General features: G+C 44.1%; 1 protein-coding gene across 1 annotated transcript in view; it reads right to left on the bottom strand.

The window, feature by feature from the left end:
• The window catches only part of LOC118851720 (SV2 related protein), a 65,915-nt gene that overhangs the window by 16,499 nt on the left and 36,530 nt on the right, over window positions 1-12,886 (bottom strand). Inside the window, exons 7-8 of the mRNA XM_036761272.1 lie at window positions 7,644-7,707; window positions 5,499-5,624 (exon numbers count right to left, since the gene is read on the bottom strand). Coding sequence (XP_036617167.1) covers window positions 5,499-5,624; window positions 7,644-7,707 — 190 coding nt within the window. The remainder of the gene's footprint in view (window positions 1-5,498; window positions 5,625-7,643; window positions 7,708-12,886) is intronic.

The following is a 12,886-nucleotide window of genomic DNA, read 5'->3' as shown; positions in this document are numbered from 1 at the left end:
CTTTCCAAATAATTTTCTTCAGAAAAGTTTAGTGATTATTCCTCTTAACACCAAGATAAATTTTAAACTGTTTTTAAAGAAAGGGAAATATTTCTAGAAGAGATGTTTTGGAAAAAGAATCTGTTGGGTCATTTTTAGAAGGCCTACTCTGAATTTGTAATCATTCCATGGCCTAAGCAAGAGTTGAAATTGATGTTTAAACTTATCATATGTATAAGAGTCAATTCTTGAAGTGTCTCTTTCTTTCAGAATAAGTATAATTGGGGAAGAATAAATAAGCTTGAGAAACAAAGCTGGGTAACTACTCAGTAGTAAGATCAAAGTCTGGAACCTTCTTTGTTTAAGTCAGATAAGAAGGTTTGGGGACAAATGGGAGTTATCCACTCCCTACATAGTTATGTTGAGAGAATGTGAGGAAGTATTTTAGAAGACAGAAAAGTTATGTAACTTGATTTGAATTAATGCTCAATCAAATTTGGAACAGTCCTATCTGAAGGATAACCACCCATATTTATTTGCTATTTAAGATTTTATGGGGCTACAATTTAATATTGTTTTAAGCTCTGATTACAGGGATAGGTGTAATAAAGCCAATAGTAGAATGGCATGCACTACAGGCTGAGAACTTCTAAAGGTGGATGTCTGTGCATGGGAAAAGTTTTGAAGACAACCTTGGACATAGCCAAGGTAGGACCTTTCTGACTCTATTTTCCAATTTTGCTATTTCCTTTCTGAAAAGGAAAATTCTCCACCTGATTACTCCTAAGCCCTGCTTGCAGCATCTAGTTACTATGTTATTGGCCGTCAGATATGACTCATGCCTGGAATCAAACAGAGCTAAGGAAGTTCTTTCCTTCTCTTAAGATATATGATATTGTTCCTCTTTTCTTTTATAGCAAATTCATATTATCAAGAAGTTCTGTGAGCACCACGCTAAATCTATTAGGTGACAGATGGATATTGGAACATCTCTGAGTTACTATAACGGAATGCAAGAATGAATAGCTTACAGTTTTGACCTATATTCCCCAAATAAAATAATATAGAGACAACATCCTCCAAAAGGAGGAAATGATTAAGTCAAGTAATAAGAATTATATACATACATATATGATTGACTTCCAAAATTATCTGTCATGAAGATTGAAGCTATAAGCATGTCTTGGTAATAAGATCTCAAATTTGAATTTTTGCACAAGAAAATTGTATGAGATAGTAGTAAAAGTGAAATTATGTCTCCTTTATTAAAGTATTTGTCTGATAATTTTAAAAGGAAGATGAGTTCATTTTATGGTTGGACTCTCACATTTTAAAGGATTCTTATACCAGGTACAAGATTTAGGTAAGGATAGAAACAGCAGATGATATATAAAAACTGAAATTCTCTGAAGTTTCAAAATGGAAAACCAAATTTAAGTAATTGTATTAATCTGTATTGTCAGAATTATCTGGGAACTTCTAGATCTGAACCAGAGACGCAGAACTCCCCTTTTAGAACTGCCCTAAGAAAAAGACCTTTTTGTCAAAGAAAGGATATCTAGGGACCAGATAACTACATCAGGCATCCAGGATTCAAAAAAAAAAGTGCTGCTTAAATGGACATTGGGAAAAAGTAACTGGGATACAAGAAATTTAGTGTTAGTTAACATTGTTAATAATGATTGCATTGCTTTGTATGGTTTACATTTAAGTTTTTATGGTTATCTAAGTGTAAATGCAAACATGTGACATGTAAGTCTCCCTCCCAAAGGTAGTTTAATCCATTTCTGACTTAATGTAATTGTGCAATTTTGTGAATTGTGAGGAAAATTTTATTGTATTGTTCGAACCTAGCCCTGCATGGTTGGGAAACTGAACTTAGCTATGTTGCCTATGTCATGCAGTTTCCTCTCAATTATCAAATCACATGTTTTCTGGGAGCCTCTGTTAGGTCTGCACATCTAAAGATTGCCCCTGCTCCCAAGTGGACATCTGAGCCCATAGGAGAACTTGCCCTCTGGTTTCCAAGGGGCCTGAAGAAGACAACATCAGATATAGACAGCTTTCCCAAGAGTCCGGACCAGGCCTGCTCAAAGCAAAGCTTCCCTCCCCACCTGCGGCCTCTCCACTGGGGTCAGCAGCTTACTCAGATCCCTCCTACTTTCTGCTGCTGGGGTGCTTACTGTACTTGCTCTCCTCTTACTAAGGGTCTGACTAGGGCTGACTTTGGCCCACAAAGGTTCCACCACCTTAGTGAACAAAATAATGCTGACCATGGTTGTTTTCCCTCTGTCTGAGGGGCCCACTCCAGACATAGAGAGTAGCTCATCTTCCTGGTCAGCAAAGAAAGAATTTATTTTTGAACTCCCTTTCCCATTCCCTGAAGAAGAGTCATAGCTTTCTTGGTCTATAGGTGTCACTTTTGCTCACCTCTGACCAAAAGGAGGAAATGACGATCCTTTCACATTATTTGAACCCCAATAATATCCAAAGCATCCAAACTGCTTTTGCTCTATTCTAAAAATACCCATTTCTGTGTCAGCAACTTTGAAGACCAGATAAGATTGACAAGGGGTATCTTTCCTGTGGGTGACAGGATGTCTGCAACCAGAACAGTGGGATTTCTCTTATCTTGATATTCTAGGAACATTTGTACCTTGTGATCATAATCTCTAAGTGGCATTACCTTGTCAATTGTCTTGTTCAACTAAGAACTTCCTTTTTATGGTATGGAGATCATAAACTGGAGTTGGGATTGTTACTTAAACCTTGTCTTTCTTCTTCAAGTCAATCAGAAGTTTGCTTCTGATTCCATGATCACGTATCTGCTAGCTTAAAGGGAATGAACTATATGAATTTATATATCACCTAGCCTGTTTACCTCCTTTAACCAAACTTTCAAGTCGAAGAAGTCACAGAACCAAGATATGAAATCAGGTTTGCTGATTTCAAATAAATCTCCCAACTTTCCATGGGACCAAAGTCTTGACAAGGACGCAGGATCAACCAACACATTTATTATTAATTAAACCTTGCTATTTGCATAGCCCTTTGAGGGGGCTCCCTTTGAGCCTCACAACAGCCCAGTGAGGTAGATTTATAGAACGATTATCATCCCTGTTTTACAGAATCAAGGTATGTGGTCTTCCTTAAACTGATCATTGGTAACTCTTCACAATAAAAGTAAAAACAGTATCATTGATTTGCTAATAATTCTTTCCAGTTTTGGACAGGACTTAGTTTGGGTATACTATACATCGTGTGTGTGTGTGTGTGTGTGTGTGTGTGTGTGAGAGAGAGAGAGAGAGAGAGAGAGAGAGAGAGAAAGAGAGAGAGAGACAGACAGAGAGACAGAGAGAGAGAGACAGAGAGACAGAGAGAGAGACAGAGACATAGAGACAAAGAGAGACAGAGAGAGAGACAGAGAGACAGAGAGAGAGATGCTTATTCCTAGTGCAGGCAATTCCTGAAAAACAAAACACTGATAGCTGGAAGCCTCTGAACAGCAGAGTAAATATAGCACCCAGATAATGGTTATTGTCGCATCTAGTCCAGAAGGAAGGCGTGGGCTCTCAAATATCATGGCTTTGGGAGTCTCTAAGCCACACACCAAACGGAATTGTCATGGGAGATCCATCTCAGGATGCCAGGTGCAAGCCTCGTTTGTTCTAAGAAGTACAATCTGTGTGTCTGCTCTGGGTATACCACAACCCATGCTATTCATCAACAAGTCAGGAGTCTTGGCCCCAGATGCCCAAGCTTCTAAAAGCTTGTAGAGGTCCTGCCTTGGACTGATGATGATGTATGGTGGGTGCTGTAACTAAGGCAAGGAGACCAGACTGTTAGCTCCGGGTGATGAACTTGGAGTGGAGGGGAGGAGGAGGAGGGAGGTAGCACTGAATTTTAAGGGCTCTAACAGCACTGGCAGTCCTGTAGCATAGAAACAATAGAATTTAGCTCAGCAAGACTAATTCCTTAAAATAGGAAGCTGCCAGATGGCGCGCTGGTGTGAGCTCTTCCCTTCCCCCACTTTTCCCCATCCTGCTTCCCAGAGGGTGTGCTTAGCCTGTGTGGTTTGTGCTAATTGTCCCAGGGGCAAAAATTCCCACTTCTACCTCTGGTGTCTTTTTAGGAGGATGTCTTTTGACCACAATTCCACTGATGTTGTAAGAATTGTGGTGTAATCTGAGAACTGGGCTCAGAATCTGAGTGAGTGACTGAGATGACCATGTTTTTGCCTTTCCTGGTGTCCCTAGCCCTTAGTACAGTGATTGGCATACAGTAGGTGCTTAATTGATGTTTGCTGCTTGCCTGTGTACAGGCAGAACAGATATTCTGTTATCTGGAAGGCAGGTATCCAATGGAGATTTGTTTCTGTTGAGTTTTTTTCTTTAACTCTGCCAAGAAATTAATACCTATCCAGGAGTTTTTCATTTGTAAAAGGTTTGGCAGATGAAAGTGAACGCTTGTAGATAGACTTAGTGGCATTTCAACAGAAAATACTGCAGCCTTTCAGCCGAACACCAAAGCAATTTAGAAATCAAGGGGATGGATTTCTGTCTGATCTTCAGCCAGCAAACTGAGCTGGTGCAGAGGAGGAGGAAGGAGGAGGAAGGAGCAGGTTCATGTGGACCCCAGGACTTCCAGTCTCTATTAGTGCTCAGGGCATGGAATATTAGAACTGGGAGGAGGCTTAGAACAGGGGATATCAGAGCTGGAGGTGGGGTGCCTTAGAACAGGGGATGTCAGGGTTGGGAGGGGCCTGAGAACAGGGAATGTCTGAGCCTTTACATTTCTTTGTATACCAAGGACCCAGTACAGTGCCTGGCATATCAGTAGTTGCTTAATAAATGCTCATTAACTTGATTCAGAGGTGGTGGTGGGGGGGGAGGAACCTTAGAAGATAGAACATAAAATATTAGAGTTAAATAGATAGATACTGGTCCAACTCCCTTGTTTTACAGAAGCCCAGGAAGGGGATGTGACTTAGCTAGGTCCTGGAGCCCCCCATGCACACTCCCTACCTCCCCCATCCAGGGTTCTTTCCACAGCACTGCAGTGCCTTCATGATGGGGGCTCAGTTGGTACACATACATTCAGCCCACTTTCTGTCTCTGCAGGGAATGTCCAGAAAGGTTGGGTGGGCTCAAGAAGGGACCTGCAGACTTGTATGAATGGAAACAGTGATGTGAGCAGAACCAAGGGACCAATTTATCCACTGACAGCAACATTGCAAAGACAAACAACTTTGAGGGACCCAGGGAACTCTAACCATCATAAGGTCGAACAGGATACCAGAGGGTTCCTGATGAAACCTCCTGCCCACTTCCTGAGAAAGAAATGAAGGACTCTTGTTTCAGACGTGGCCAATTCAGGGATTCGTTTTGTGTTTTGTGTTTGTGATGGGGTTTTGTTTTTCTTTCTTTCCCAGTTTGGGAGGGAGAAATAGGAGGGACCAAAGGCAGATTTTAGTTGATTGGGGAAAAAAATTGAATTTTAAAAAATAAAAAGGTACCTACAAAGCACAAGATAGCAAACAGGAGCAGTGGAACGGCAGAAAGGATGAGCAGCCAACGCCATCCCAGGCTGGGCATGACAAACACGGCCAGGACGACCTCAAACACTGTCCCAATGGCCCAGAACACCTGCCACAGGAGAATGGAAATCGAGTAAGTAGAAGGCTGCATGGTCAGAATGAACAGGAAAGTAGGAATGAATGGTCCAAGTGACAACAGCTGCGATTTGTACCTCCCTGGCCTCCCTTTTCTGCCTTGTAACAAGGTAGAGAGGACTTTATGCTCATAACTGTCCTTAGCCTCAGTTTATAGATGAGATAACTGAGGCCCGGAAAGGTGATAGGATCATAAACCTGGAGCTGAGAAGGACTTGAGAGGTCATGTAATTCAGCTCCCTTCATTTTATAAATGAGAAAACAGATTCACTGAGGTTAAGAGACTTGTGTGAGGTCACGTAGGTAACAAGCTGCTGAGGTGGGATTTGAATCCAGGTCCTGGGACTCCGATTTCAGCCCCCTTTTCTTTATTTCACAGTGAGACTTGCTTATGACCACACAGCTAGTAAATGTTGGAGGACTTATTTGAACACCAGTCTTTCTGACAGCGAGTCCAGGAATCTATCCACTGTACCAAGCTGGCTAAGGGGGTCAGTGTGGACAGTGTTACCAGCATGGTAAGTCTGGACAGGGTAAACAGGATGGTCAGCCCACTCAGTGCTGTGTGGGAGGATGGTTGGTGGGGACAGGCTGACTCCTAGTGGAGGTGGCCAGTGTGCTCAGGAGGGTTAGGGCAGATAAGATGGTCAGAGGAGATGGGATGGCCAAGATGAAGAGCATGGCCATTGTGGTCAGGATGTCAGTGTGTGTTAGGAGGGCAGTGGCAGTGTAGTCAGTGTTGCCTCATTAGGTACAATTAGGAAGTTGCACTAGGTTTTCTTCCTGAAGCTGCTAAAGCGGTAGGTGAATAAATGAAGGTCACAGGGAAGGAAGAGAACCTCAGCAGCTCATTGGATAGAGCACTGGGCCTGGAGTTCAAATTCAGCCTCAGACACTTCCTAGTTGTGTGACCCTGGGCAAGTCACTTAGCCTCTGATTGCCTCAGTTCCTCATCTGTAAAAAAAAAGAAAAACGAGCTAGAAAAGGAAATGGCAAGCCATTCCAGTATCTTCTCCCAACAACTTCAAGTGGGCTCACAAAGAGTCAGACACAACTGAAAAATGAGTGAACATAGGGAAGGAGAATGCCTCCCTCCATTTCTCAGCCATGCTGGGCCTGAGATCATCCCAGTGGATCTGGAAGGAGCGGTTCAAGGTCCCAGCCAGCTGTCTCTTGTTAGCAATTGGCCTGCAGCAAAGATGACCAAGAATGAAGCATTGGCTCCAAATATAAAATCAGAAGGGGGAAAAAGGAGTGGAAAGGAGCCTAGGCCTTGGGGCTCATCCAGTCCTACACCCTTATTTTACAGAGGAGTAAACTGAGGCGAAGAAAAATTAACTCATTCACGGACCCAAAGCCTTGGAGTTGGAAAGATTGAGAAAGCTTCTCAACCAACTCCTCATGTTAGAGATGAGTAAGCTAAGGAGAGAAAGGGGAATTAACTTAAGGTCACATCATTTATAATGGCAGAGTCAGGACTGGAACTCAGATCCTCTTACTCCAAACCCAGTGCTTTTTACCCAATGCCATCATGGCTCTCAGACACCACTGTTTTCTAGGACGACGCAGCACTGTCCCTCCCAGACCTGCTACTTCCTCATAAGATCAATCAACAGAGAGCTGGAAGAGACCTCAGAGGCCAACTAAGCCAATCCCAAAATTTTATGGAGAAGGAAACTGAGGCCCCAATGGGTGAAGCGATTTTACCCAGTCACACTGGTTATAAGGATCCTTTTACAACTCAAAGAAGTGATCATTTCTAAGTCTGGGATCAATTCACTGAGTTTTCTTAAAGCCCCATGATTCTCAGTCCACATTCCTTCCCTTCCTCTCACACTGCATGCTGGGATGTCACCGGGCTCGGGAAAGACACCGCTCCTGGGGCTGGAGGGATGGAGTGAGGTCAGGATGGGAGAAGGGTCTGGGGGCCTGAGGATGATGGCTAAATGTTCAGCATTCCCCTCTGCTAGGGTTCAAGGTTATAGCTCCATACCTCTATCAGCAAGATGCACTTGGCTCTGGCCTTCATCGGGAGGAACTCAGCATACAAGGTTACCCTGTGGAAAACAAATTGAGAAAAAGATGGGTTAATGATCAATAGGAGGAAGCTCCAATCATATTGATTGGCTTGGCGTCCCTGTGACTCCTTAGACCACAGTATCCTTCCCTAGCCACGTCTTTCTTCTATGTGTTGTCTGTTTCTGTTAGAATGCAAACTCCTTGAGGACAGGGATGGTCTTGTGTCTATGTTGGTACCCATAGCTTGGCATATTGCCTGGCGCACACAAAGTATTTAATGACTTTTTTTCTTCATTCATTCATTCAAATGAGGGTTAAGGTCATGGAGGACTCATAGTCTAGAAGGGACAATAAAATCCCAAGATGTGGATTATTTTGTGGGGGCCCCTGAAAAATTTAAAATAACATTGATACCATGGAAGGAACACTGGCTCTAGAGTCAGAGAGGAGCTGGGTTCCAATACTGCCTCTGACATTTACTACTGGTGTGCCTTTGAGCAAGTCACTGGGTCTCCATTTCCTCATCTATAAAAGAGGATTAGACAGGATGGCTTCTGGGATTCCTTTGGGCTCTAGGATCCTGTGGAGGTACTCTGTCAAGTTGAAAGGGGAATGTCATTACAAACAAAATGGCAGGATGGTCAAGTTGGCCTACTGGCTGTTCTCTGGCCTTTGTGCCCTAGCACAAGTGAGTTCCCCATATCTGGAACCCTCACCCTCCAGACCACCGCCTGGGAAAATCCCTCGCTCCTTGGGTACACATCCCAGGTGCCACCTTCTACAAGAGGCCCCTCTTGACCCTCCTACCTTTTCCCCTTCTCTAGTTATTAGCTCTCTCTCCCTCCTGAAATCACCCAGTGTTAGTCTGGATGGACTTGTCATTTATTTCCTGGTGAAGGCATCTGTCTCCCCATTAAGCTCCTTTAGGGATAGAATGTTCCCATTCCTGTCGTTGTATCACCATGGATGCAAGGTGACGCCTGGCACGTACTAGGTGCTAATAAACACAGAGGTAGGGGCAGCTAGGTGGTGCCATAGTGCATAGAGCACTGGACCTGGAGTCAGGAAGACCCATCTTTGTGAGTTCAAATCTGACCATAGACACTTCCTAGCTGGGTGACCCTGGGCAAGTCACTTCACCCTGTTTGCCTCAGTTTCCTCATCTGTCGAACGAGTTGGAGAAGGAAATAGCAAACCACTCCAGTATCTTTGCCAAGAAAATCCTATGGACATTCCACGGGGTCATGTAGAGCCAGACAACTAGATAAGGCAGTAGATAGAGCATTGGGCCTGGAGTCATTGGGTCAGGACTCATCTTTCGAGTTCAAATCCGGCCTCAGAAACTCACGAGCTGGGTGACCCTGAGCAAGTCACTTAACCCTATTTGCCTCAGTTTCCTTATCTGTACGATGAGCTGGAGAAAGAAATAGCAAAGCACTCTAGTATCTTTGCCAAGAAAACTCCAAACAAGGTTGCAAAGATCAGACACGATTGAGACAACTAAACAACAACAAAACACAGATACAAGCATTTGCATTGGTCCTTAAAGGAAGGGTAGGAATCAAACTGGAGAAAAATAGGAGGAACCAAATTCCAAGCATAGGGAACAGCATGGGCAAAGGCAGGTAGGTGGGAAAATGTGGTAAATATTTGATGGCCAGAGTATATGTGGGGGAACATTGTGGGATCACTCTGAAAGGGTAGTGGGGGGGCACCATCTTGCACAGGGGGCTTGAATGCCAGGATAAAGAGTTTGAGCTTTGCTCTGGAGGCATCTGGGAATCGATGAAGATTTCTGTGCAGAGGGGAACATTCAATTCCATTCAACAAACATGGATGAGTGTCTGTAATGAGCAACTGCCTTGGATGCTGGGGAGATTGGGGGTACAAAGAGAGAAATGACAAACTGTCCTTGCCTTGTATAAGAAGGGTTCAAAGCCTGCTTCTGGGACTTGTTCTCTGTGTTACATTGGGCAAATCCCCTAACTTCTCTGGGCTTGTTTCTCCTTCTATAAAATGAAGGGTTTGAATTAGATGATATCTGAGGTCCCTTCCAGCTATAAAATCTGTGATTCCCATGGCCAGGATGTCAGACTTAGAGTCAGGAAGACTGGGTTCAAATCATGCCTCCAATATACCCTGGCTGTGTGAGCCTGAGTCTGTTAGGTTAATGTTCTAGGCAACTCTCTAAATTGCAGAGGAGGGGCTGACCTGCATTGGTAGAGGGAGTTTTCTCACATGGGACTTCCCTATACTGGTAAAATCATGGATTCAGCCTCTTTCCTCCTGTCTCCATTTTGCAGATTTTATATAACAGGAGACCAGCTAATAGGCCCAGTGTTTCTTAGCAAGTGTAGCGTACCCTTCCTGAAGTCCCCACGTGGATTTGAGCATGCACAGGTATTATTTTCGGTTTGCTCACCTTGGCCTTTTAATTATCTGCAGACCCCAAACCCAGGCTGCATTCAGAAAGCCTTCACCAACCTTTGAAATTAGAGAGAAGGCGTTGTCCGCCTCTGGGTGAGGAGAGGCCATGGACCCTCCCCATCTGGGGCTATTGTGGCCCATCAGTATTGGCCTCTGTTCTTTGCCTCTCATTAATCAATTTTTACTGCTCAGAAGGTAAGGAGTATGAGAGACAGTCATGACCCTTTAGGCTTTGCAAGGTTGGAGTGGTGAGCTCCCAGAGGCCTGGGAGTCAGAATCCATGACAGGCTTTTCAGCCAGCCAAGCCTTGTCTAACAACCTGGCTCAGCATCGGTTGGGCCCAGGAGCCAAGATGCTCAGCCTCACAAACAAAGCAGCAAATTGTGTTCAGAAATGAACTTGGTGGAGTCTATGCTTTGTTAAAACAGCTTCCAAATTAAGCCCACTCTCCCCAGGCACCAAAATGGTATAAGGAAGAACTGGTCTGGGGCTTTGGGATGATATGTCTGCACTTGGATTCTTGAGTAATTAAATAATCTCCTCAATAAATACCTTTTTGTAAAAGCTACTCGGTGTTAATTGGTTAAATGATGCTGGGTCCTAATCACTGGCATTACTGTTGGTGAGAGCACACCAGAATGGGGCTTGAGCTGATAGCACTGTTTGGGGCCTTGAGGGGCCGTGGCAGCCCCACTGGGGCACTCAGCCTCATCCCAGAGAGTGGGAGAGGGGCTAAGGGGCCCAGAGAATGTGGTGCCCTTCACTTATAGATTGGCTTTCCTGATAGAATGGAGGCCTCCTGAGGGCAGACTCTTTTGTATCCTCAGTACCTAGTACTGGGCCTGGCACAGAGTAGGTGCTTAATATGCACTTGTTGAATGAGTACATGACTTTACGTATGGGAAAATCTAGAGAGATGATATAATATAGTATTCTGAGGGGCAAAACATGCCCAATTCTGAAATTCCCAGGAAAAACCTTGGGTGGGGTCATGAGGCAAAGAAAATTTTATATATATATATATATATAGGCATATATTTAGGCACATGTATATAGGCATAGGTATAGGCATGTATATGTGTATATATGAATATATACATACACACATGCATGCACGCACAACACATCTATTTACACATGCATATACACACAAGCACATATATACACAGACATACAAATACACATATTTACACATACATATACAAACATTCACACATGTATATACACACATGAATGCATATGCACACATATAAATGTGTGTGGCATACGCACATATACATACACGTGTATGTCTGTATATTTAAAAACGTTTTTGAGACATCTTCAACATTAGCTCAGCTCGGACAAACTCAGAGCTTGGCATTCTGGGTTATAATCACAGCAACCTTAGGAGGTAGGGAAATGCAAGTATCACTATCCCCACTTTATGTATGGACAAACTGAGACTCTGAAAGGCAGCCAAAGTTGCACAGCTAACACGTGTCAGAGCCTGGATTTGAACCTGTCTCCTGACTCCAAGTCCGTGGGTCTTTCCACTACAACTGGTCTTGTTGCACGTCTGTCTCCCCACTCGGATCCAGCCTCCACTCAGCCGCCAAAGTGAGTTTTCTGCCACTCACTCAGACCCATACCATTGCCCTCACCCCTTTTCAGTAAACACCAGGGACTCCCGATTATTGCAAAGATCAAATATAAGTAACTATTTTAGCGGGGAGGAGGCTGCTCCTGACGGCTGTCATCTTGGGGCTTCAGGTGAGGAAATGGAGCTTTTTTTTTTCAGGCGGTGGACCCTGTTTGAGGCTCGAGAAAGATGAGCCGTGCTCACTTGGCGACGAGCGGTCATGATTATGATCATGCTGAGAGACAGATGAATGAGCGATGAAATTACCAGGCACCGAGCAGCCGTCTGCAGCTAATTCTGACATAATTTCCTGATGTTCACTGTTGGGGCTACAGGGAGCTCTTCCCCGAGAGTTTATGTAGGCTACTCTGCCTGGGAAGAGGAGGCCATGGTACCTGAGTTCAACTCAACTCCATTCCACAAACATCAATTAAGCACCTACTATGTGCCAGATACTGTGCTCTGGATGTGGATATGGAGACGTGGGCCACAGCTAGCAGACTCATGGGACTGGGATGGAACATTTGCGAAGGGGAGTAATATAAATAAGCCTGGAAGGGCAGATAGGGGCCCTATGGTGAAGGGCTTTAAATACCAAGCTAAGAATTTTTTATCTTATCCTAGAGGCAATGGGCAGCTAGGCGGTTCAGTGGATAGAGTGCTAGGCCTGGAGTCAGGAAGACTTGAGTTCAAATCTGACCTTAGATATTTACTAGCTGGGTGACCCTGGGCAAGTCACTTCACCCTGTTAGCCTCAGTTTCCTCATCTGTAAAATGAGCTGGAGAAGGAAATGGTAAACCACTGCAGTATCTCTGTCAAGAAAACCCCCAAAAGGGTCACAGAAAATCAGAAACAATCACCACCACCACCATTTTCAATATTATTCTAGAGGCAACCAGCCTTGAGGATCCTCTCCCATACAATTTCTTGTTAGAAGCAGGAAGCACTGACATGTGGCTGCTCAATCCAGTTTTGTTCCTTATGTTGTATGACCTTAGACAAGTCACTTCCTATCTCTGAACCTTGCTTTTCTCATTTGTAAAATCAAGCCTTGGGATTGAACAACCGCTAAATTTCTTTCCAAGTTTTAAAGCCTATGAATGCTGTAGTTTCACTTGAGTGATAGGAATACATGCTGCACCAATACCAGGGGCTCCCAGGTGAGCAA

This window comes from Trichosurus vulpecula, chromosome 1 (genome assembly GCF_011100635.1).
Source record: "Trichosurus vulpecula isolate mTriVul1 chromosome 1, mTriVul1.pri, whole genome shotgun sequence".
NCBI classification, from domain to species: Eukaryota; Metazoa; Chordata; class Mammalia; order Diprotodontia; family Phalangeridae; genus Trichosurus; species Trichosurus vulpecula.
This window is presented reverse-complemented; position numbering and strand designations above follow the sequence as displayed.